Source organism: Bacillus rossius, chromosome 7 (assembly GCF_032445375.1).
Source record: "Bacillus rossius redtenbacheri isolate Brsri chromosome 7, Brsri_v3, whole genome shotgun sequence".
NCBI lineage: Eukaryota > Metazoa > Arthropoda > Insecta > Phasmatodea > Bacillidae > Bacillus > Bacillus rossius.
The window spans coordinates 40,249,432-40,277,122 of NC_086335.1; the positions used below are offsets into that span (position 1 = coordinate 40,249,432).

The following is a 27,691-nucleotide window of genomic DNA, read 5'->3' on the forward strand; positions in this document are numbered from 1 at the left end:
AATTATAGTAAGTTATGGAATTTACATCATTCCCAGAAACGTCCCTTACGAAAAATGCGAAGTTTATTTTCAAATTTATATTTGCTTTGTGACAAAAATTGCTTTATATAATATAGTTTTAGGTAAAGTATTATTATAAATTAGAACATTAATTAAAAATTTGCATATTTTACTGTTTAATCATAAATGATCTATGTCCAACATAATTCATGTTATTGTGGACTACTAAGAACAGCTAGTCGGCGCCCACTGTAATAGATGCTACGATACGTATACACAGGATAAAAAAGAAGACGTTCAGTTTGGTTTTCAGAAACCTTAAATTAAACGCACATTGTTGAGTACATTGACATTATTTACATACATTAGTCTACGCACGTATTTTCTTTACCACCATAAACTCAAGCGCAAGAACAATTCACTTCGCCAGAGTCTCACAAGGCCACTTCACTCTCGTAGGATGAGATCGTTTTCCCTGCAGTAGTTTTGCAGTCTTTCGCTGTCCAGTAACGCAAATCGAGATTAGGAACGGAGAAAGGGCGTACAAAAAAAGTTTTGCCAACATAGACCTCACAAAATTTTATTTGACGAAGTAACAACATCTGCTGATGTCGACAGCACGATTTTTTTCCAATGTTTGCAAACAATTTTTTTTCCGTAAATAAAAACACTGCAATACAAAAATGTGCCTAAATTATGTATGAACGTAGTAAGAAATTACTAATGGTGATGATATTTTTTTATGAATATGTGGTATCTAATCTTGTAGGTACTTGTTTAAAAAAAATATTATGTGTAAATTTGCGAGTTTATATAAAACATTTCCCAAAGAATGTTTAGGTTTATAACGTCTGATGTGAAATAATTTCATGGCAATATCCCATTCGTGGTTTACATTGGTTGTCACAGAAAACCTTTAGAAGGGAAAACAAAGATGAATATATGAACACACGAAGAACAAAACAATGTCAGCTTAGGTCAAATGTCACATGCCTAGACAGCTCAGATACCTCCGTGGAAGGAGTTTAGTAATAATAAATTTCAGTTCAGACGAACACTCTGGGCTGAAAACGACAATAAGACAGTTGCAAGAAGAGCAAAATAAAGAAAAAAAATCAGTCAATTGTGCCTGATGACGTGAGTTCTCGAATCATCATAATTGTTTTGTCGAATGAAGCCTGCTGTGTTCATCCGTGCTTTCATCGTTGTGTCTAGGCACGTACAATTTAATACAGGTGATATTTATTGGCTTTTTCTCCGTATGTTAATGTGTGTCCATTCATATCTAGTGCCCATTCTTGAGTTATATTCTATGACAACCAGCGTAAACCAACAACATCGTATGTACGCGAAATTATTTTTAGTCAATCTTCACAATTGTGCAGGAATAATTCAAAGGACTTATTAAATAACTACTAAAACTGTTTTAAAACGAGGTTGGGGACATATGTCATTGCTAGATTACACTGTATGTCATAAATAATCCTCAAGTAAGGTCAAAAATATTAACACACACACAAAGAAGATAAGCCAAAATCAGCTGATGTCAAAAGCTATATGCATAGACAGCACAGATAATTTAGTGGACGGAATTCTCCGTGCTGTCTATGTATTTAGCTTTCGACATCAGCTGATTTTGGCTTGCTCTCCGTTTGTTTGTGTAGTAATCTCTTTGTCCGTTCTCGAGATTTCTCCATGACCTACAGTGCGAACAAGCAAAGAACTGCCACTGTCTAGGAACATTACCGAGAGTGTCTTTAGAGAGCACAGTTATGCAGTCAGCAGTCAGTCCAGCGCGTCACTGCGGGAACGCGAAGCGAGGTCTAGGTTGGCACCGGAGAGCGCAGGTCGCTCTAGTTGTGGGCGGGCGACTCGGGGTGCGGGTAGGCGCAGGGCGAGTAGTACGGCGCGAACAGCGACGAGTACTGCTGCACCGAGGCGGCGGACAGGTAGTGCGGCGGCGCGAACAGGCCCTGGCGCTGCGCCATCTTGAGCCGCGACGCGAGCTGCTTCTTCCACTTGGTGCGGCGGTTCTGGAACCACGTCTTGATCTGCACCTCGGTGAGGCCGAGCGCCTTGGACAGCTCCATGCGCTTGCTCACGCTCAGGTACTTGTCCACCTGCGGCAAGGGTCAGCGAGCATGAGGTCGTACTCCTGACCAGTGGCGTAGCCAGGATTTGTGTATGGGGGGTGTTAATAAGCATGCCACCCCCTCCCCCCCCCCCGTATTAAAGCGGGTGTCCGGAGGTCCTCCCCGAGGAAAATTTTGGATTTTAAGGTGTAAAATAGTGCTATTTTAGCAGTTTTCGGTACTTAAATTTAAATATTCTAATGGTAAAAATTTTATTAATTTTAATATGAAATTTGTTTGAGTGATGAATAAGAAATTAATTAAAGATTTGGTGCTAAGGGGGGGGGGGGGTTGAACCCCTGGCTACGCCCCTGCTCCTGACGAAGTCAGTAGCGTCCTACACTTATCAATATGGCGGCCGTTTGTTTACAAATGTATCAGCTGCACCTGCATTGGAGGTTAAATTATAGAAAAATGTCAACTCGTACATTCTATGTTTTAACTCTGGCAAATAATTAGGTAGCGGCGGAACGTAGACACGATATTTCATAGAAAGGAAAAAAAAAATCACATGGGGTTATGTCAGGTGAACGTGGAGGCCAGCGAAAATGAGATATGTCGTCTCGACCAATTTCGACCAATCCAACGGTCAGGGACTGTCGCCGAATAAACTTTACAGGTTAAACCTCCACTAATTGGGGAAAGAGCTATATTCTTTCCCGCTGCAAGCGAGAAAACCACAAAGCCGTTTTTCGCGCACGCGCTTATGTAAAAACTGTTCGAGTTACTCTTAAATTGTGACCTTGAACCAAATCTACAACGCTTACAATTGATGCTATTAAATATTTAGACCGGGACATTCTTTTATGGAAATTCTGTACAATGTACGTAAGAAGTCGCGCAAATGTACGTTATTATTATCAATTGCTCGTCCATTATATTATATAGTTAGTATCTAATGAAAGTATTTGTGCCAGAACAATAGATGCAAGGGAGGTTTCATGTTAAAATTTCAGAAATAGACCTTTGGTAAAAATAATGACAAGAAAAAAAATCAAGATTACGCGAGGGACTGAGCTTTAAGCCTGTCAGAATAAGACTGCAAGACTCTTGATAGCCACTCGCTAACAAGTCAATGCGGATTCGATTTGCGGCGTCGTCAAAATCATATTTTTTTTTCCTCGCAAGTCGGAAGCGTGTCTGACTTTTCCACGAGCGGTTGGATTTTCTCGGTGTGGTTCCGTTTCCCTTGTCGTTTCAAACCGCCCGATACCCCACTCGCGTCGCGAGACGCATGAGCGCGAGCACGATCAACTGATTCGTCCCGAGGGTATGTCTGAACGTAAAGACGCAGGTACTACCTTGAACTCCGCTTCCAGACGCTCCAGCTGTTTGGCGCTGTAGGCTTGCCGCGGTTTCCTGTCGAGGCCGGGTTTCCGGGATCTCCGACCCACTGGTTTCGGAGCTGCAATCACGAGCGTTGTGGCGTTAGTTCAGGACGAACAGCAACCATGCAATGTCACTCCTGGAATGTACCAAGGAAACAGCTTAATCTATAAAAAAAAATCGGTTGTCTGTAAAGTCGGTTTACGGACGATAGTTTAACGTGACAACGTCATAACAAAACATTGATGAAATGATTGCATACTTATGAATAAAATTGAATCATTTTTATTCAGTTGTCACTATTTTGTATGGATACAAAGAAGGAGTGAAATTAAATCTACAATTTAATTGATAAATTTACTTTTATTTGCACTCATTAACTCAAATATGTTTATTACTTTAACGAAGAGATTATTTTAACTATAACTTTTATACATGTTTGCTATTTAACTTCTTCCAATCTGTGTTATTCTGTTAAGGATAGGACGATGATAGGAAAAGTAGGAAAAGTCAAATCGATGGTTGTTCCAATCGAGTGGACGAGAGAGATAGATGAGGCGCAAGCGTACAATAAACGTAACGGTACACATCGTAACGGGACATTGTGCGTAACGGGACACTTTTTCGTGCGTGCAGCCGGCGTTCATCGATTTATTAGACGTTGTCACGTCAAAAACATGTCAGCGAATCTTCCAGTGCCCGCCAGAGATGTGTAACATATAGCCTCGGTAACCAACAAATTCGTGTGCTCTCATGTTGCAAAAACACTTATAATGCAAAACTCCACCTCTTCCCCCCTCAGGTCTATTTATTCAGTAAATATTTTGGAAACTTATATAAACTCCTGGAACATTTTAAGGACTTAATATAGCCTACAAAAAACCCTATATGTTCGCCAATATTATTAAAAAAATATCGATTTAAAATTTTCTCATATTCTATGCAGCGAAAATATTTTGAAAGTTCTTAACTTAATGCATCCAGCATTGAAAGTCTTAACGAATTTCATATTATGCCTACTGAGGTAGTTTTACGAAATTATTTTTGACCTCAAAACACTATTATTCATCCCTTGCACTAATACATGGTCATATACATTTTTTGGATAAAGGTTTAAGATAATATTAAGATTGTTATTAATAAATTCCGAAAAATTTGATACTAATTTTTATTTATTTATTTTTCAGTTTCAACCTCTGTTTGAATGGTATAATTCTTTTCATTAAAAATTATTTCAGCCAAAGGTTTTAAATAAAGTTTAGGAGTTTTACAATAAATTATAATAAATTTGATAGTATCTTAAAAATAGTAATGACATGTCTTTCTAGACTTGTTATTTTCCCCCATTGCAGTAATGATGTGTGATGTATAATTAACTTTAGATAAAAGTTTTCAACAATATTAAAAAAGTTAAACAAAAATAAAAATAAATTCGATAGTACATTGCTTGGAATTTTTGTTTTTCTTATTTCAGCCCCAGGTTTTTTCAACCCCTTGCAGTAATGGTTTGTATTATCAAAAATGGTTTCAGACAAAAGTTTTAGGTAAACTATTTTAAGATTTACAAACAATTTGAATGGTTTAGAGATGGTGGCTATTAAGGAAGCTATGAAATTTGTTTTAATTCCACCCCTCATTTTTCAACCCCACGGATCAATGGTTCGTCTAATCAAAATTGTTTAAAACAAAAGTTTTAGATAAAATTTTTAATATTTACAAACAATTCGAACGAATTCGATGGTGTGCCTACGAAGGGAGTTATGATAGCTTTGTCCTTGTTTATACCACCCCTTGCAGTAATGGTTAGTCGTATAAATAATTATTTAAGACGAAAGTTGTAGATAGTTGATAATAATTTGAGGTTTTACAATAAAACAGAACGGATTTCCATAGTGTTCATGGTATGTAAATTATTACATTTTTGAAATTCAATCCTTTTATTTTTTCGACCCCCTGCAACAGTGGTTCGTCTTTTTAAAAATTGTTTCCGACTACAGTTTTGGAAAAATTTATAAGATTTACAAAAAAAATTCTAACGGATTTGATAGTGTACCTACATAGGGAGTTATGATAAATATTTTTTTTTAATTTCTACCCCTATTTATTCAATCCCATTGAAGCAATACTTCGTCTAATCAGAAATTGTTTCAGACAAAAGTTTAAGATAAAAATTATAAAATTAACTATTACTTTGTACGAATTCGATATTGTGCCTACGAAGTGAGTATTGATTTTTTTTCCCACCAACCCTGGTTATTTCAACTCCTTGCAGTCATGGTTGGTCGTATCAAAAACTTATTCACACAAAATATTTTGGTATTACTCAAACGATTTATAATACTTTCAAATGAATGTAATATTTTCCATATTATGGTAGGTACAGCTCTTCGGTTTTTTAAAAAATCTTCCCCATTTCTACATCTTTGGTCGGATACTGCCCATCAAAGAACTGTACCGAAATTTTCCACTACTAGATTTTATGTATCAGAGTGGAAGTGATATGTGAAAAATTGCAACAGTTATCGTGTCCACAAAATTGTGTGCACAAAAGTTTTCCGGAAGTCGTACCATGGTAACGGCTACAAAAGGTAGTATTTCTTTGAAATCTACCTAAAACGAAATGCGGAAACAGCACTACCATTCAGACCTTTACATATATTTAAATGTTTTTTTCATCAACGGTCACAATTCGCATAACTTGAGCAGTTTTTAAATTCCGTGAGTTCTTCTGAATCTTTGCACGCTCCAGTGTGCTCGGGTTGGCGAGTCCCTTCAGGCCGGGTCTCACATGTCATAGTGATTTTTTTAAATGTTCTCATCGTTACTTTTATTAAGGACTATTTCTAAAATTATAACTAGATACTGCCCTAGCATTTTCTTTTCTGTCACAAATATTTTGGACAGATATTTACTTAGTGCAATATCATGGGTGTAAAAGATCGCGCAAGTGATGATAATTACGAAAATTCACGCCTTTTTCCATACATGTTATCACACTAAGTGAATATCTGTTGAAAATATTTGTGGCAGAAAAGAAAATTCAAGGTCAGTAGCAAGAAAAATTTAAAAATAGCTCTTATGTCATAGTAATGTGAGCGAGTCTTTCAGTACTCGCCAGTGATGTGTAGTATCTAACCGAGGTAAGGAGCAAATTAATGTGTACTCAGGTTGCATACACACTTGTAACACGAAAATTGGACAGAAATTTAACGTAGAATTTTTTTAAAATAATACCGGGCGTGATAAATATACGCAAACTGTGGTTTCAACTACATTTCTGGACGCGAATCACACGTAGTTTTTGCTACCGCCGCTAGAATTCGCTGTCTAATCATTCCATTTACAGACCTAAATTTTAAACTATATAGGAGCGAAAAAGACTGAAGAAATAAAATACTTTTGAACCTGATTTTCGACAATGAATTTTATTAAAATACCGACCATCTTGTTAAAATTCATCAAACAGTTGATACTACAACGTTGGCATCATTTCCGTTCCCCTACTTCCGTCGCATTCGCAAAATGACTCGCGCCGAGAGCTGGCGTGTCGCGCATGTAAACGGGAAGCAAGTGAACTCGGTGGAGTCGTGAGCGTTCGGCAGGTTGGCCAGCCCTGCCCCGGCGCGACTGTCAGGGCCGGTGCAAGGTAAATTGGCGCCCTAGGCGAAAACCTTAATGCCCCCCCCCTCCCGGCCGGACACCCTAATTTTTTTTTTCCTTGCCTCAAAATACATCACGTAAGCCTAATATTTTGTCAACAATCAAATGTTAGCAGGCTTGTGTTTTTTTTTTACTTTTTTACTTATTACAAATCATAAACAGGTCACCGTTGACTTTAAATAATTACTTATATCAATATAAACATTCCGAACTGTTACAAAAATCAATTTTCATCTAGTTTCAATAATCGTTAAACATATTATATGAGCTGTTATGTGTCGTGCTGCGCACGCCCCCAGCTACTTGGTGCCCCAGGCGGTTGCCTAGCTCGCCTGTACGGACGCGCCGGCCCCGGCGACTGTCGCGCGCACGTGTCAGCCCGTGGCTGACGGTCAAGGCGGAAGAGGGCTGTTGGCGGGAGCGGTTAGCGCCCCGACACCCTCCGGCAGCGCGCATGCGTGGGCTCTTGGGCCCGCGGCCCGGAGTGTCCACAACGGCCCGGCCATAGCAGTGAGCTGCCGGCCCGCCCCGCACCCCCATGTTCCCACAACAACACGACCCAAGGGCGAAAACCTGTAGAATTACCGAGGGGTGCCCCCACGCTGTCACAAATTTTTATCCAAAATCACCAAGAGCGCTGGTTACAAATTATCCAGTGATATTGGTAAATTTGCGGCTACTTTCGTGAATTTACGGACACCGATCTCTTTAACTTAAAAAACTACAAAATAGTGTTCGCAGTGACACTGGGTTCGTATTCCAACCCGGACATTCATACTTTGTGTTGTCCCAGTACCTCCAATAGTTAAAGTTTTTCCTGAATAGCTTTCTATTATTAACTACGCACATTAATAAGCATAATAAAACAAAACAAATGGTTAAATGGCTGAACATTCGATTATATTTTACATGGTTTTAAAAAAATTATACTTGATGAAACATCAATTAAATTTATAAAATTATACGCCAATTTGCGTAAGAAATACACAGTATTGTCTGGAAAAAATGGTTTCACTATATATGGGAAAATAACCAAAGTTACATATATATTTCTTGTAGTATTACAAACTATTTCTTGGCGACTGTTTTCCCAGAGGAATCTTTAGTAAGAGTACATAACTATTATTTACTGCGCGCGAGCCACGTGACTGCGGGTGCGTGTTGACGCCGTGTACCCGCAGACAGCTCGGCAGTTGGCGGACAGCGGCCGCACAATGGGCCGAGAACACGAAAGCGACACACGGACAACAATACAAATTTTTTTTATGGACTGAAAAGCGGGCTGTTCGCATTGGCAGCAGTTCGCGACGCCCGTGTTTGTCGAGCGTGTGTGAGCGTGTGAGAGCGTGTGAGAGCGTGTGTGAGCGGGGCAAACACGGCCGGCCGAGTTAGCGGCGGCCGGTCGTGTCGGGGACCAGATTGACGTCAATCGCACCTGCACACAGCGCGGAGAAGAGGAGACCCTCTCGGCGAATGGGAAAGTAACGCGCGTTTAGCGTCTCGGCGACACTCGCGATAAACCCGCCGGCCTTTGTCCCGGCCTAAGTACCGGACAAAGATCCGCGGCCGTTACGAGTGTTAGGGAGCCTCTCGGAAGCGGAACAGCTCGCACTCTCGCCGCTGTCGCCAGTAGGTTATTGGGGCGGTGGCTAGCAATCTAGGTTGAGCTGCGTCCACTTAACAACGGCGTGGGTTAGTTATGGACCAGAGTGTGTTAAAGGCGGCGAAAAATCCAATTCGGAACGAAGAGCATCCAGGCACAAAAAATAATTACATAACTTCACTAACACTACATCTTACAAGGGGACCACCAAGTATGGTACAAACGGATTTTAATATACATTATATATATGTTGTGGAGGAAAGCCCCCAGAGTACTAAGCTAAAAGGGTTTTGTCCAATGCGCCTTAGTTTTCGCGAAAATGGCGGTTAAAGTTTTATACGAACGTTTTACACCGGTACATTTTCCATCGCGCCAGGCGAGCCAGGCTAGCCTAGTTGGTAAGCTCTTGCCTAGCAACCAGTCGGTCAGGGTTCGCTTCCTGCTCATAGAGATTTATTTTTTGATTATTTTATAATTTTTTAATAATTATTATTTTAACGCTGAAATAAATAGTCAAAAAATATTTTATTTTTGCGTGATGTATTTTTTTCAATCATATTTGGGCAGCGATTGCTACCTGATTTTGCCGTTCCCAACCTTTCTTTTGATAATCGCTCTTATGCTGTAGTTACGGTAGGCGAGTCCTAATGGGATTCTTGTCTTTTAAAGGGGAAATAAATGGTCAGGAAGTAATGAACTATAACACATCATTCACTCATTGTTACATTTAATGCTATTCAATGTGATTTTAATACACTTCTAGTACGAATTAAATACATCGTCGCTAGCGTTAAAATAAGAATTATTATAAAATTATAAAATAATCAAAAAATAAAACTTCTATGAGCAGGAAGCGAACCCTGGCCGGCCGTCTGTTAGGCAAGATTTTGTTTTAGATTTATATTGATTTTATTCAACACATAAATACACATTACAAACGAACATAACAGCAAGAGCCTTACCAACTAGGCTAGGCTGGCTCGCTTGGCGCGACGGAAAATGTACCGGTGTAATACGTTCGTATAAAACTTTACCCACCATTTTCGCGAAAACAACTTGCCTACAAGGTACATCGTTTACATTTCTACCAGTTATTGGTTTGTGCCACTTGGTAGGTATTTTTACGCACACTGTTAAGATATGTTTGGAAACGCCTCTAAAAATGCAATGAAAGTAATCAAAATATACAATTGTGTGGGAACTTTGACATCCAATACTAGAAATCACTGTGAATTTACGTACTTTTTATATAATAATACACCTCGGATAAAAATGGTTCTTCATAATTATTGTAGGTAGGTAGATCTTCGTGCAAAATACTTCGGATTCCAAATTCTCGGTTCTGTATTATTTTGTAAACAAGGATAGCATGCAAGAGAAAGAAAATAATTTTTTTCTTCATAGATCTAACACATTTCTAAATACTTTGTTTATATTCCGAGACATGGGCGACTCATTAACCAGTTTATAATGACTAATGTATAGCTCAGATTATGGCCACTGAATAGGAAACAATAGACTGGTTCTCTTTTAACTCATATTAGGACATAACCATAATCAGTGGTATTGTCAGTATCTACTTCTCTTAAGTTACACAATTTACTTAAGAATTTCAGAATTGTAAAAACGCTCTTAAGTGTCCTCAGAAAAAAAATACAACTCTTAAACCATGTACGAGTCTTCCTCGCAAGCCAAGTTCGACGAGCTGGACTTAAAATAGCCCATACACGCACGAATCTGACTTTACAAGAAGAAAATAGTTAAGAAAGGTTCAATTCGGTTCAGCGCTGTAGATTTTACGTAATAACGTCCGATAAAAATCATAACAAGTGTTTCGTATGAATATCTAATTTAATCATCAATCGTAACTATCACGTATGCACCTACACTGGTACGACGACACCACGGGAAAAACAAGTATTGCGTGACAAACACGTAAAAACATGATTTATCCGTTGTGTGTTCAACCATTGTTAAAGCATTTTGAGTCCTGTAGTTATTAGTGATTCAAATCTGGCGATATTTTGTCACACAATAAGGTCTGACCGACAATCACTCTAACGCGCAAATAGAAGTTTTCATGTCAAAATATTTCTGTTTCAAGCAATACAGTACCGGTCAAAATTTAAGACCACGGTGTAAAATAATAAAATAGCACATAGAACCTAAAGTTTGGCCGAGAAATATATTAAATGTTTTTGAAATATTATTTTACATATAAGTAAATAATACTTACAGCTGCGACGATAGGCTATGTTTAGTTTAGGTGTTATTAATTTTTAAATATTTTCTTGTAACTACAAAATTACCCCATTTTGCGACATACAAATATTTTTGTGTCCTATACTGTTTAAGTTATATCTACGTGGAATTTTTTGTTTTCATAGAAAAGTGTGGTTGTCAGTTTGGTTAAATAAAAAAAATCCGAAAAAATATCCAAAGAAAAGCCGGGCACATTTATTGAAAAAAAAAATTAAAAAAAGAGCACTCTTTTACATGATTTTTAAAAATTCATAACTTAACTATCGAGTAAGCTACAGAAGCCTGCTTTCTTCCTGCTCGTAGTTCATCTTCTGCTCAATATTTGAACCTAAATAAATTCACGTAAAATTACACATATTTTGTAAATATGTACATTTACATTAAGACAAATGCACCACTGCCAAGTAGTGCTCGCAGTAATACTGGGTTTGGGTTCTTACTCGTTCATTTATGCTTCGTGTCGTCCCAGTTCCTCCAATAGTTCAAATTTATTTGTAAAACCGTTCCCTGAATAGCTTCCCAGAATCAACTGCGTACAAAAGTAAAGTCCAAGTCGTGGTTTGAAATATTATGCTTGAATGATACATCGATTAAAATATAAAATAACGCGGCAATTTTCGTAAGTAATACTCGGAATTATCTCAAAAACATACTTCATATATGCAAAAAATAACCATAGCCAAGTGTTGTACAAAGCTACAATATCTTTCTTGTGGTATTAGAAACGGTTTGTTGGCAACTGGTTTGCGAAGGAATCTTCTGTGAAATAGCAGGGGAGCTCAGTAGGGGATTTTGGGTTTTACTCGAGCGCGGCAGATGAACATAAGGGAGGACACCTTGCTTTTTGTTGAGTACCTCCATCATATATAAGCCCTTTTATACAGGAACGTGCGGCTAGGGCAGCCGATCAGAATAGTAAAAAAAAATCGATCGTCAGAAATACTCAAGCTAGTCAGATTAAGGTAAGGTGGGTTAATTACTAGCTGAAAAGTATGCATTTAAAAAAATCGGACGATTTGAGCGTAACGTAAGGAAGTGGTAGGGTCATAAACTTGCACAAAAAAAAGTCGTCTTGACATTCTCGAGCGTGGTTGATTTTTTTTTTATTTTGAAGGAAATAATGCAAAAATAAACGGGAAAAATATAATCTGTCGATTTCCACAAGCCGAAGTAACAAAAATCGTCCAAATATTTTAGTACGTGCAGCTGGGGTAAAGCTTGTATTCCCCACTCCAATTTTCTACCCTTCTGGATGGCCGCCCCCACCACGCAAGCCGGCAGATTAGTATATTTTTTGATATCATTGATACGTTGGGGCACCTAAACTATCAATATCTGACACGCTCAAGTATTTCTATGTGATGGTTTATTTTGACATTTACGAAAAACCTGTAGACGCTTCCCCCACCGCTGAAAGAGTAAACATTATATAACCTTGTATTCTTCTTATCATCTAATGTTCAAGATCCAAGAGGTCCCCACGCCGGTCGAGCCTCGTGGGCTCCCCTGCTGAAAGCGCAGGACATGTTTCCCTCGCCGGAGCGGGGGACGCACCACAACGCCGAACGTACAATAACGCCGAACGTACAATAACGCCGAAAACCATAACGCCGAATGCCAAATTGACTACAACGCCGACAGCTAGAAAACTGCTGTGTACCACAACGCCGAATTACCACTACGCCGAAATATGTACATTAACGCCGAAAAATGTCATTGCATGACTGCTTAAGATACATTTAAGAAACACACACAAATTCATTCAGTTGTTTTTTTAATTTTGCTCCTGTGCTTCCCCCCCCCCCCTTCCCCGCTTCCCCACCCCTCCCCGCAGCAACATTTTTCGGCGTTACTGTATTTCGGCGTTGTGGTACACAGCAGTTTTGTAGCTGTCGGCGTTGCGGTCAAATTGTCATTCGGCGTTATTGTACTTTCGGCGTTGTGGTAACGACTCCCGGAGCGCCGCAGAGTTCGCGAGCGCCGGAGAGCCGACGCGACGGCCCGCGATGCAGGTAGGCGCAGGGGAGTGGTCCCCCGGATTCATCAGGTTTGCCCCGTCAATTACCGCCGTGTTTGAGGTGCCAAGCTAACGTGTCCCTCGCTCCAAGAGGCTTGGTTCGTTCCAGAGAGGGGGGGGGGGAGGGTGGAGGTTTGTTCCGAGAAGAAGCCGGGAGGAGACAATTTATAGCTTGACACTACGCTAAACACTTCCTTAAGCCAACCTATTTACGATCGTCGGCCCTGCCTGCCGAGCAAACAACTCCTCTTCGTAGCCGTCGTCGTCGTCGTCGTCTCCACCGCGAGAGAGAGAGAGAGAGAGAGAGAGAGAGAGAGTCGCTGACAGCGTCGCAGTGGGAACACACACGGCGCATTCCAGCTGGCTCTGGCCCTTCCCTTGGGCTCTGGCCCTTCCCCTGGGCTCACCGGCCGACCCCCATCCCCCCTTCTGCTAGCGGGCTTCCCAGCTTAGGGGGCCGCATGACCGAGCTGTTTCGGATGGTAGTACTCAGTACCTCCCACTCAAACGGGTAGGCCTAATAGCCTTTAATAGCTAATCAAACGTATTTCTGATGACTTTGAAAAAAAAAACATAAGGCCTATCAGAATTATAGTTTTATTTGATTATCATACACACACAATAAAAAAATAAATAATTTTCTAAAAAAATAAATAAATAATTGTGAGCGAGACTTTCAGTACCCGCTAGTGATGTGCAGACATCTAACCTACGGTAACAAGCAAATTCATGCACAAAATTACGATTGTCAACTTTTTTTAGTTCCCAGGTGGTGAACTTCCATGCAGAGGGTGTTAAAAAACTGGTTTAGCGTTGCGAAAAGTGCTTGGAACTTAATGGCGACTATGTCAAAATGTGATATATATATGTAGTAAACTAAAACTGTCAATAAAATGTTTTTGACGTGACAACGTCTAATAAATCGATGAACGCCGGCTGCACGCAAGAAAAAGTGTCCCGTTACGCACATTGTTCCGTTACGCTGTGTTCCGTTACGCTCATTGTACGCTTGCGCCGCATCTATCTCTCTTCCACTCGACTGTTTATAAAGTGAAGTGAAAAGTTAATGTGGTTTTCATTGCTTATTACAACAACAATTTCGGCAATAAAGGTTAATTATTCTTGCATTTTAAATTCTGATTACTAGTATAATTTCAAGTATTTATTATTTTGTTATTAAAATAAAAATGATTCAATTTTATTCATCAAGTATGCAATCATTTCATCAATGTTTTGTTGTGACGTCACATTAAACTATCGTCCGTAAACCGACTTTACAGACAACCAATTATTTTTTGAGTATTTTTTCAATGACCAAACGGTACTTAACTTTCCGGACACGCTTCGTACAATACCAAATTCTTACAAATTATGATAGACATGGTTTTACAGCACACATTTTGTAAGTCTTACAGAAATAATTTAGAAAACATATTAAGTTTTTGTCTGTTGCACATTTGAAACGTACAAAATGTGTTTACAGTGCAATTGGTATTAGTCTTGCTAGCAGCCTACTTGGTCCCCGCATAGAAAAACATTTTCTGTAATTTTACAGAAGACTCCTTTAGAAACCATATGCCAAGAAATAGTTTGTAATACTACAAGAAAGATATTGTAACTTTGTACAACACATTGCTATGGGTGTACCTTTTTCGATATAATACTGAGTATTTCTTACGAAAATTGTCGCCTAGTTTTATATTTTAATTTATGCTTCAATCAAGCATATTTTGTTTGAGTAAAGGAAAAGATAATCGAATATTCAATAATCGGGCATTATTTAGTTTTTATTATGATTATTATGTGCGCAGTTAAAACTGGAAAGCTATTCAGGGAACGGTTTAAAAATAGCTTAAACTATTGGAGGTACTGGGACAACATGGAGCATATATAGCCGGGTAAGAATCCGAACTCAGTATTACTGCAAACACTATTTTTTAAAGTAAAAGTACAAATTTACAAATGTTTGTAATTTTACATTAACTATTTCTGTTTTATTTACAAAAAAAAATACAGTACGAACGTATAATCTTTATACTGTAAGCTATCAATTGAGATCTAACTGTACTCTTAAATTTTTACGAACTGGGTGCCAAAGTGTGGAAAGAGATAGTTTTGTCCCGTTTATAAGTTGTACTGGAGTGTGGATTACTGAGAAAATTTGTCTGCCAAATGTTGTCATGAATTTAAAAAAAAATTGTTACCTTTTTTATTATGTGCTATTCATAATCGTGAAGAACGTGCCTTCGAAGCAAATGGAACAGAGACACATTTGGTCAGGCAAGAATTCTCTCGTCGTGTGTTTTTTTCATAAGCACATATTACTGAAGAACCCGAGGGCCGTTGGTTGCAGTTCAAACAACCTTCAATAGGTTTCTCCACGCTATTCTCACTTTGTGTTTGCATTGCTTGTTTAAACCTCCAACGACATGTTACCGCTCTGTGTTGACTCTATTCCGAGTTCTCGAAAGTGCGGAATTTTTCTTTAAACTATTAATAATTCCCCAGCTCCTAAAGTGGTATCGCCATAGAAAACCGCGCGATGTAGAAGACCTAACTTTGAAGCCTTTTTTCTATGCCTATGCTGATTTTATCTAGGCACACCTTAACTCTCATAAAACTAGAGCAAAGGTTGCCGCTTTGGCTGCCTAATTACACCCTTTTAAAAAAAAGACAAAAAACACAACTGCATGCGCCTTCCTGCATAGTTGAAACCCAGCCTGATTAGGCGTATTGCTTTCGGCCTAAAACTCGCGTAAGTTCTTCCACAACCCTAATGTTTTCTAAAGATATAACACTTTGATTAAGTTAGGCTATGGTAAAAAAAAATGTGAACTAATATTTCAATACTCTCCAGTGATGTGTAAACTTCTAACCTCAGTAACGAGTAAACCATTTTAATATAATTTTAAACCTTGGTACAAAGACAAATTTTATACGGCCATGTATTAGTGCAAGGGATGAAAAATAGTTTTTGGAGGTCAAAACATTTGCGTAACTACCTTATTGCTTAAAGTTATTCTAAGTTATTCAGTGCTGGATGCATTGAGTTAAAATCATTCGAAATATTTTCGCTACATGGGATGTGAGAAAATGTTTAATCGGTCATTTCGTGTTATTGAACATATATGATGTAATGTACATACATTAAGTTCTTAAAATGTTTCAGAATTTTTTTAGTGGTTTTCAGAACATTGCCGGAAGAAATAGTCAACTCGGAATCTACCTACGCCCGTAGGCTGTACCGTAAGGAATTTTTTCCCAACATCTGTTACACGATAAAAATAATTTTGAATATTAGGCTAACAGTTTTTAATACAATTGGAGATATGATTACGCTTCACTAGCTTGGCGTCGCAAAGCGAAAGTCGTGCACCGGTGCTGGGGACACACACATAAGACGCCCTTCACTCCTCGTTGTTCTGGCTACGATTACTTGGCAGATTCTTTTAGACAGGGTAGAGTCAAGATACCTATACAATGCCACTAGTACAGAATGATCATTGGCCGCTGCGATGGTCAAAGAACTCTAATTGCAGAGACTGAGATCTAGGTTTTTGAAGTAGTTCTGGGCCCACACGCCAGATATTAGTTTTCATAAAATGTTACTAACATAACTACATCGATTGTGCGAAGTAATGCTTCATCTATTATAACGCAAACGGACAAGTGAAAAATAATTAACTTTATTTTGATAGTCACATATTTTGTGGTGTGGCAATTCAGATACACTGCATCTCCTATTAATTTATATAGAACATGGCCTTTTATTACAAAACAGTACAGTGATAAAATTTTCACCATCAATTTACGATGAACGATGGTTACAAATCATCCATGGATCTTCGCAAATTGACGGCAATCTTCGTAAATTTAAGGACACTTTGAATCCAAAAGAATATTTTTGGTATATTAACAAAACATTTAAGAACATGTTCAGTACAACGCCCTTCTTTTGTCCATTCGTGTGTTTAACTTTATTTAAAACTAAATATACAATAGGGAAGTCAAAATACGGAGATTCAGTTATTTGAAGTTACGAAGAACACTTCGTTTATTTGAGTTGAATTCTTTGTTGGAAAGTCCGTAAATTTACTGTAATTTATAACAGCGTATAAAGTTTTTTTTACAGTTTACTAAGCAATAAGTAGGGGCATGCAGATTTCGCGAAAAGATTTCAAAACTAGATAAAAGTTAAAATACTGTAGCACCGTCTGTGTTTCATGATTGGGTGAGTTTCTCTCAGGTACATATCGATTGTAACAACACCAATCACAGTGATTCAGTGCGGAAGAAAACGCGTCCTGAGTGGCTCGGTCAAATAAGGCAACGATTTCTCTCGCAGAAGTCCGCCAATCACAAGGAAGAAACCACAGGTGCGGGTATACCTTTTTGCAGTCTAATAAGTGTTCAGATATTTTCGCGAAAAATGCCTGCCCCTAGCAATAAGTCATGGAGTACGAGTTAAATTATCATTATAAAGTTAACTTTGAACCTTCGGTCCGAGTTTTCTTTTGCTAGTAGTCATGGGTTCACCCAACAGATAGCATCACATGTCGCGTAAAACATGGTCTCAGTTTCCTCTGTAAGAGTCGCACTTTCTATATCTCCCTCCTTGTTCTATGATCATAAGCCTCCCGCCATTTAAACGGGGTTGTACATGATCGAATCACTCAACTATCTGTCTGTTACTGGATAGGGGTATAGTCTAGGATGTGTCGGAATAGCTGCGGGGCAATCATAAAATATGCATATTATATGCCTCGAGTCTACTTCTCTGCCCAATGAAAAAGCAATACACTCTGAAGTTGTATAGTGATAGTTTTGTGTCCATTGCATAATATTTTATAAATATTGGCATCGCCTGATATCTTGTGGTATCAACAAAATAACTTTGTGAGAAAATAATTCTTCTGTCACTAACAAGCCACTTCATTGACACTAAAAATGTATTAAATTGTCACTGCAAAATATTTGGTGTGGTCTAAATATAAATAGTTGGATTTGCAATGACTCAGTGAATTTCGACTGAGAATTTGTTGCATATTCTCCATTTTAATACATAAGGTGATTCCTATAGCTAATTTATGAAAGTAAAGCACACTGATTTGTCAGCAGATTTCACTAATTAATAAGTGAATATTACTTCCTTCACCAAAATTTGGGGCGTTATCATTCCATTGATACAAATTACTTAAGACCACTTGGATCTAGAGTGTAGTGTACTAACTGTACTGAATTAGTACCACCCACTAGCAGCCATTTTTCTAGTAACCACATGGGACTACCATAGTGTGTGTTCCTAAGTCATCCGTAGATTTTTTAGTCGCCTAAGTTACAATAAATTTGAAACTTCATATGAGCCACATAAGGTACGGGTATAGTCTGTTCCATGAACGAGTGCGTATTGTTTCAACAGATTCATGTGAGAAATTTTGTGTTATTTAACACAAATTATTCTATTAAATAAAATAAAGTACTTTGATTTCCAAGGAAACTGGGATTTTTTTTTTAATTTTGAAATTATGGAAGGCTATTCAGCATTTGAACTTAAAGCCCTAATGAACAAACACTGGCAAAAAAGCACGTCAGACGGACAGCAGGGATCAAAACCCACACTCCTGCTACCGAATATTTACAGTAATACATTTAGAACACAAATAGTGCGCGTTTAAGCCCCCGAGTGCTATCCCACTAAAAAAAAAAAAAAAACTAAAATGAACATTTCATAAACTGTTCGTTTTACAGCAACACGTCATTAGTAGAGGTAGTGAATATTCTGTCACCTGGGACTCTTCTCATTCCCGCTGTCCGATTCTCGGCAAGATAAGCAGATAACGTGAACCGCTAACCGTCCTGATGACGACACAGTTTGCGGCACACCCTGCTGCGGTGTTGTCTAAATGAGAGACTGATCCGAGGACTAAAAACCTTGATGTAGTTACCAGTCAGAAAAGTGAACTCTTTCGTGGAATATAGGTACTGTACCTAGGAATTGTAATTTACTGAATGTCATGCTTCAATGTCTGCAAGAAAGTATTACCTCACTGGCTATGTCCGGCGGAAGGAGCTTGCGTGGCTCTTGGATGAGCCAATGAGAACGCAGCTGTTTGCATCGAGCCTTGTTCCCGCTGCGCGTGGCTTCGCGGATCTGTGCACTGGTCGTACTGAGGCTTCAAGTCCGTCGAACCACAAGTTTTCTAGTATTTACAGGCATTTCAAGGGAAAAGTCGAACCACCTCAAACAGTAAGAAGCATGAATTTTGATATTATGGTGTTCGGTTGAAAATAAACAGTTTAGGGTCTGAGCGTTATTGAAAAAGGAAAATAATATACTATTTTTTTAATATAATTCTTACACCTACATTTTGTTCACATTCTGCTAATATGTAGTTTAGAACCTAATTATCTCTGGAAGGTCGAGTGAGAAAGGATATTAAACTTTTCACGGAATGAATATATTCTTTTTGGAATGCAAGCGCGAAAAAAAAAAAAACTTTTACCGCCGTCTTTTGTTTTCGCTTGTCATTGGTGTTATATACGGTGACTTAAGGCAAACGCTTCCATTTATACATCGCTCAACACCAGTTGATGAATTGAATGCCTGTTTGAAATATTAAAATTTTTGAAGCACAGTCAGAAAAATGCATTTAACATCAAATATGAGAGTTTAGCTTCAAACGGATCCAACAGCTGACATATTTTCAAGGCAATTTTACTCAAGGTCGGTAACGGCACTGTACCTACAAATCCAGAAACAGGAAAGATCACGTTCCCATCTAATTTTTCAATATTGAAAACTCAAAAGAAGAATTAGTAGACAAGGTTTTCCTAAGCATCGAAACAAATGATCTAAATCACGCATGGTTAAGGGGAAGAGCCACTCTAGCGGCTAAAAATGTCGATGTATACGATGTAAACAACATCAATCCAAACAGAATCGCAGGCGAAACAGTGACATAAACAAAAGTGAATAGCGAATTTTCCAACGGAATTTCTTAATCCACTCGATGTAACCCGCTTACCATCACACATTCAGAATTTGAAAACTGAAGTGCCAATTATTTTACTCCGAAACTTCAGTAGTTAAAAAAGCCCTTTCGGCACAGCCTACAGTCGTAGGTAGATTTAGAAGTATCTATTTCTTCTGGAAATATTTTTGAAACTTCTATAAACTCCTGGGACATTTAAAAAACTTAATGTAGCCTAAATACCACCCTATATGTTCTCCAATATTTAAAAAAAATTAACATATTCTCATATTTCATGTAGCGAAATAGTTTGAATGTTTTTAACTTAATGCATCCAGCATTGAATGTCTTGACGAATTTCGTATTGTGTCTACTAAGGTAGTTATGTAATTATTTTTTATCTTCAAACACTATTTATCATCCCTTGCACTAATATGTGGTCGTATAAAGTTTTTTTGGACATAGGTTTAAGGTAACATTAATATGGTTATCTATGGATTATATACTATATCTATTTAAAATTAATGACTTTTTTCTTTATTACCCTTATTATTTTCACCCCTTGCAATTATTGTTTGTAATATAAAAAAATGGTCAGACAAAATATTTAGGTAAAAATGATAAAGATTTACAAACAATCTAATCGGATTTGATAGTGTTCGTTCTAAGGGAGTTATGATTATTTTTTTTTAATTTTACCTCTCAACTATTCAACCCCTTGCAGTAATGGTTCATCTAATCAAAAATTGTTTCAACAAAAGTTTTGGATAAATATTATAAGATTAATAAAAAATTCGTACAACATCGATGTTGTGCCTACGAAGGAAGTTTAGAATTTTTTGTCCTCCAAACCTTGTTTATACTACCCCTTGCAGTAATGGTTGGTCGTATTAAAAATTATTTCCGACGAAAGTTGTAGATGATAATTAAAGATTTTACAATAAAACCGAACGGATTTAACAGTGTACATAGTAGGTATATTTATATATATATTTTTTTTCAATTCTACCCCATAACTTTTTCAACCCCTTGCAGCAGTGGTTCGTCCAATAAAAAATTGTTTCAGACACAAGTTTTACATGAAAATTATAATATTAATAAATAATTTGTACGAATTCGATGTTGTACCTACGAAAGGAGTTATGATTTTTTTTCTTCCAACCCTTGTGGTTTTTTTCCCTTTGCATTTTGTTTGGTCGTATAAAAAACTAAATCAGACAAAAGATTTTGGTATGACTCCTAAAAGTGATAATACGTTCAAACGGATGTGATATTTTTCATATTATGGAAGTTTCAGTGATTTTTCTGTTTTCAATAAACCTTCCCCATTTCTAACCCTTTTGTCGGATATTGTTCATTAACAAACTCGACCCAGAGTTTCAAAATTATGATAAACACACACATATATATGTGTGTGTATTATATATATGTATATATACACACACTTTTGAGTTGATGATGGTTTTGGGGTCTATGGACCATGAAACGAAAACTATGTAAAATTTTCCTAAAGTCGCACCATGGTAACAGGTACAATAGGTAGAATTTATTTTAAATTTACCTAAAAAAGATGAAGAACCTAACTGAAGCAACAATAATTATGATTGGACTTCATAAAGTTGAAGACGTACTACTTTCACGAATACCACTCATTACGACCGACACAGCGTTCGAGTTCAAACGGCTTCAATTTCCAATACGCCTTGCGTTCGCTATGACCTTCAACAAAGCGCAAGGGCAATCTTTGCAAGTGTGCGGTTTGAATTTAAAAAAACGAACGCTTCTCTCGCGGGCAATTAATTAAACGTCGCATGCTCAAGAGTCGGTGAACCATAAGATATTTATGTTTGTGCAGAAAACGAACAAACAAGCTTTAAAATAAAAAATAAATTTAAAAAAACTATTTTATGTTAATTTTTTTTTTTTCATTTTTGTTCACTCCACAGCAAAGAAAATAAGGGTATAAACTGATGTTTTTCCTCTGTGAATCTATGTTCTCTAGAATACTTTGATTTACTTTCCTATTAATTTCGTATATTAGACTGAGCCACAGCGAAGCGTGGCCGGGTTTAGCTAGTATATTGTATATATATTGTCTGTCTGTTTGTTTGTCATGCATAGAGACCCGACAAATTAGCGGGTTCAATGACCTCCAGGATATATTCCAATATCCTCTACACACTCGGGCAAACGCCAACTGTTCATTGGCTCCTGACTTGTGAGTCGTCTCGACTGGGTGGCCTGTGATTCAACACTTCTATGAGTGAGGGTCTCTAATTGGCCCTCGGCCCTCCAGATTAACAGTGAACCAATGGCAGAAGCAGCACTAAGGTATAATTATTTGAATTGTAGCATAACACGAAATGAAACCGCGAATTTTACGGGTCTCTAGCTCATGCAGTTGTGAGCTGCGCTCTGGGCTATGGAAGTTAGTCTAGAAATTGGGCCGGACAGTTAAACAGACGGACAGACAACGTGGCAAGAAAGGGCCGCGGCGCGTGCAGCCGGGAGGGAGGCTACCTTGCAGGCCGAAGAGCTGCGTGTGGTGCTTGCCGGAGGCGGCGGCGAGCCAGCCGCCGTACAGCAGCGCGGAGGCGGGGCCGTAGGCAGGCGGGGGCGGCGCCGTCAGCAGGTTCAGCATCGCGCCTGCGGGCAACAGCGACGCTCGTCAAATAACACTTTCTTTTCCGTACTTACGAACGGAAATCCTTTGGAAACTCAAGTTGCCAACGACGTCACTTCAACACTATACAGGCAGAGCTTTTTGTGCCAGATTACAAATGATAACTCTTGTATTTCGATGTTGTTTCTCTGGCGAGTGTCGGCGGCCATCTTGAATTTGCTTCGTCTTCCGTCTCGACTGCCATATTTTAAAAATATGTCAAAAATTATTGGTAAAAAAAAAATCGTGACAATGTGTTGGATTCAAGCCGGGGGGGGGGGGGGGGTGGGTTGAAATATAGAGACCTTGACCATTTTTTTTTTTTTTTCTTCCAATGAGATAGTCTTGCTGGCAAGTTTGACAGTCGCCAGTGAGCCAGCCAACCCTTCTCAAGTTGTATAATTTATAGTAGTACCCCGAGTAACTGTGTAATTGTGGTTGTTGGTGTATTGGTAAGCATGCAGGAGACCATTAGGACAACACAAATGACATTCATTTATTAGCCGGGATCCGAACTCATAGCTCCCGCGCCCAAAAAGTGTTGCATTGCCGACTACGCTACGGAGGCTGGCTTGCGCCACTTTAAAAAAAAAAAAAGATGGGTGGCACACTGGTAAGTTTGACAGTCACCAGTGAGCCATCCCCCCCTCCCCCAACGTGTTGTATTTATTATGTAACCCCGAGTCGTTTTGAAATTGTTGTTATAGTTGTTGGTGTATGGGTAAGCGTCAAGTAGACGATTTGGACAACACAAATTACATCCATGTCTTGCCCGGGATTCGAACCAAGAGCCCCCACACCGTAGCCGGTGAGATAAATATAATTTAAAAAAAAAATGTATTTTTTTTTTCGTGTAATCTCTGGTAGAATTGAATGCAACTAGGCTAAACGATTAGATAACGACGAAGGATAAAAATAAGAAATACATAGTTTCAAAGCATGCCATAAGCCTCTGGGGACGCTATAGTTACATTTTTCGTGATTCAGTGATTGGGCCATAGTTTATCTGAAGAACTCTGGGCCAGTGAAAAACCTTCCACAAAAGAAGTATCGAATCACGAGCATCCCAGTTAACAGGTGTCACGAGTCAGTAAGTAGCCAATGAGCAGATGTAATTTGCCGAGTGCGTAGAACATCATGGGGTAGGGGAAAGTCGCGTAAATTGGACCGGCGCCTAAATTAGACCACAGGTCTATCTAGCACGTTTGTGGAATGAGGTGGCATCTACCGGCGTCAACATCAACTACTTTCCCAAGCGAGCCCTTCGTTCCTTTGTGAGCGCTGAAATGGACGCGGGTTCTAGTGTGTGACGTTAAACGTGTTTTCTGTGCAACGAAAGTAAAATTTTATGAGTGTTCCTAAGAGAAAACTACCAACTAAGGTAAGAAATTAATATGATTTTTATACATATTCGTAATGGTCACATATTTTCAATTCAATTCGATGCCTAGTATATAAAAATATTATGCATTCATTTAATTCAGTGATAAAACTTGTAAAAATGGCCGAGTTTCCTAATTTGGACTGCTTCAAGTTTCCTAATTTGGACCGGTTCAATTAAAGAAACTTTTAAAACAAAATCATTCTTATTTTGAAACAACCTTGCTGACATTCATAGAACAGTTTTTTTAATTACTCTGGGAAAATATATACTTATTAGTCTAAATGAGTTCCTTTCATAGCAAGAATTTAGAAGCCTTACTACTCGCTCGAAGCAATGGTGTTATACTTTTACAGCTTCCTGCTCATACTACACATCGACTACAACCACTTGACGTAGCCTTCTTCAAGTCCCTACAAACCTACTATGATCAAGCTGTGCAGAAATGGTTGAGAACCCATCCTGGGCTCACTGTCACCATGCCCCATTTTGCTGGGCTGTTGGGAGAAGCGTACGAACGAGCTGCGGTTATTTCAACAGCTTCAAATGGTTTCAGAAAATCAGGAGTATGGCCAGTAGACCGCACAGTATTTAGTGACCAACATTTTACGGCATCAGGTATTTTAAACCAAAGCAATGGACCAGATTCAGTTCCCTCTACTTCGTCTACAGATAGGCCTATCATTGCTCCAGTAGAAAATACGGCTGCACTTAGTGACAAGCACCTGACCCCAGAGAGAACAGCTGTTTTAAAAGTTACGCTGAGTGACATATCGCCTGACCCAGTGGTTGAATGAAAGAAGGGGAGGGCGAGAAGTGCAGGAATAGCAGGTGAGCTAACAGCAAGCCCGTACAAAAACAGCCTCATCAGTACCAATGAGAAGCGAGTGCGCCCATCAAAAAGGTTGCGCTCTTCTACCCAGTTACAGGAAGTAAAACAGAAAAGAAAAAGCCAGGGTGAAAGTACATGGTTCTGCAATTTTTATGAAGAGGTAAGCATTGAAGACATGATCCAGTGTATGATATGTAAATCATAGGTACATTCAAAATGTGCTGGTGCCAAGAAAGAAGTGAAGAAGTATTTTTGTGGTCAGTGTAAGGACATAATATAATTTAATACATTCTAGTGTCTTTAACAGAAATTGAGAAATAACTTTAAGGGTGTTTTGAAGATAACGTGAAAATAAACAATTTGAGTATTTTAATATCTATCTAACATGAAGAGTATCACTTGAAAAAGTATTTTGTGAACATTTTCAGAATTGAAAACAATTTAGTTCAATTTAATATCTCTTACAGACATAAATAATATGATTGTATGTGTGGTCCAATTAGAGATACCAGTGGTCCAATTTAAGAAACCGGTTGCCTTAATTGAACCAATTGCAGGGTCTTGGAAAAATACTTTTTCCCACAAAATGTATAAATGTTTTTTAACTCTATCTTTATATCATGTTGTAGAAATGTATACTAAATAATAACCAAGTATTATTTTCTTGAAAACATATGTCTGATTCAACAAAATTACAACATTATGGAAACTGGTCCAATATAGGAGACTTTCCCCTATATCCTATGGGTTACTGATATGCGAATTTTCCCGGTCTTCAGTGATTGGCTAGGAAATGAATTTATCCACGATGCACCCGTCACAATATTGTGATTCCAGCATCAGGGAGTGTTTTAATAAAAAAAAATTATGGACACTCGCTATTACTAGTTTTCACTCTATTTCATAGAGAAACCTCAAAAAACGGACAAAAAAGATGAATTCACAAACACAGAGGAAAACAAGCCAAAATCAGCTGATGTAAATTATTAAATTAATAGACAGCACAGATAATACCCTGGAAGGAATTAGTCAGGAAAAAATATATATATCACGGCACACACAAACACGATGGGCTGACGACGAGACAGTCGTAACAGGAACAGGAAATAAATAACAACCTTGGACAACTCGGTGACAAACAGATGGAGGGGCGCAAATCTGTAGGATTGGCAAGGGAGGCCCGCGGAAATTCCTCTGTTGGGGAGGGGGGGGGGGGAAGGGCAGATTTGTGCGCTTAGCGTTAACTGACACAAGTAATCTCTGAACGGAGTGTTGGCGTGTCGTACACTACCCATATTTTTTTGCCTATACACGTTCAATAAACAGAAAACCTTTATAAGATACAAGAAAGTTTCCCCGTGAAACAATCTATTTTTGACGTTTTCAAGCGCAAGCGGGACACCTCAGTGCGGGGCTTCTTGATTCCTTGAGGAGGGGAGGGGAGGGGTGTAACGAACTCCCTGCCTCTTCCCCCTCCGGGATCCATGCCCGTGAACAGACGAGCCGAACGACTGATACACAACAGACTGACGTACTTGGACTCCCTAGTCCGAAACAGTTGCGACGTTTCCGGGGCCCCATGAGGCACGTGCAGTGGAAGACCCGCCACGACGTACCTGCGGTCTGCGAGGCGGCGGCGGCGGCGGCGGCGGGGTAGAGGGCGGCGGCCGGCACGGGGGTGGGCCGCACGAAGCAGCCGTCGGGCGAGCGCGGCCTGGCGCCCAGGATGCTGTCTATGGAGAAGGCGGTGGACCCGCGCGGCTCCTCGTCCTCCTCGTCGTCGCTGCCGCAGTCCGCGCGGCGCGCGTCGCCCATGCCCTGCCGGGACCACGCGCTCCACACTCACCCCCGGCGCTCTCTTCCAGTGATTCGTTCAGTTACATTTTTTTTCCTAACCTAACTAATTACTAAGTGTGTTTTGGAGGGGTCTGGGTTAGGGAGAGACTCTAAGTGCGTCTCAGGCCGAAGCCTATACGCTCTAAGCATGCAGGTTATGAACCATGCAGGAGAGGGAGCATGCATCATGTGCTAGCCATGACTAACTCCCCTCACTGAGTATTCTAAATTAAAACTAGATAAGTTGGGCCCAGGTAAAACCTGCATAGACACAGGGAAAAAAACCCTGGGCACTTACATGCGGGATGCAAAAGTTCATGCATTATTGGCAAGCAGGTTGATTACGGGAAACAGAAGGATGGTTCCGGAAGAAGAGTTGGACAGAGTAACTTGTTATTTTTTTTTTCCTAACCTAACTAATTACTAAGTGTATTTGGGAGGGGTATGGCTAAAAGGACAGAGAATAGGTTGCGGACGGTGCAGAGAACTTGTTAGGCCGCGGGCTCCACGTGGCGGCTTGCTGATTGGGTTGAACCCCGCCATGCTGCAGGGATAGGCGGGTGGCGGCGGTAGGGACCCGCCTGCGCCTGACGCCACCCCGACTTGGGCAGAGGGCAAAACAACGGGGTTTGAGCTTATTTTGAAGTTAGTATTTTTTTATATTTATGTTTATTTTCTTCTCTCTCTCTCTCTCTCTCTCTCTCTCTCTCTCTCTCTCTCTCTCTCTGACTTTTTACCCCTTACGATATACTTACGAGTCGAGATTGGATTTGCCGAAGTTTCATTTCTATCACTTATACCGAGTTACACGCGCTCTTTATTTATTTATTTTTTTTTTTGGATACGCCATTGCAGTTTTGACCCCTCAAGCCGGTAATCGCACCCTAATCACCTTGGAGGGAGGCGAGGGATCCGACCATTCGACCACAGAGGTCCGTTCCCGCGTGCAGTGCCGCGGAATCACAATAAAACGCGAGATAACAGCAAAATATCGCATTATTTTGCAAAT

At 39.3% G+C, this 27,691-nt stretch overlaps 1 protein-coding gene across 1 annotated transcript in view; it reads right to left on the reverse strand.

The window, feature by feature from the left end:
• Window positions 1-301: 301 nt before the first annotated feature.
• The window catches only part of LOC134534537 (homeobox protein engrailed-1a-like), a 32,030-nt gene continuing 4,640 nt past the window's right edge, over window positions 302-27,691 (reverse strand). The window contains exons 4-7 of the mRNA XM_063373020.1: window positions 26,463-26,664; window positions 22,492-22,617; window positions 3,434-3,537; window positions 302-2,120 (exon numbers count right to left, since the gene is read on the reverse strand). Coding sequence (XP_063229090.1) covers window positions 1,854-2,120; window positions 3,434-3,537; window positions 22,492-22,617; window positions 26,463-26,664 — 699 coding nt within the window. The 3' untranslated portion in view covers window positions 302-1,853. The remainder of the gene's footprint in view (window positions 2,121-3,433; window positions 3,538-22,491; window positions 22,618-26,462; window positions 26,665-27,691) is intronic.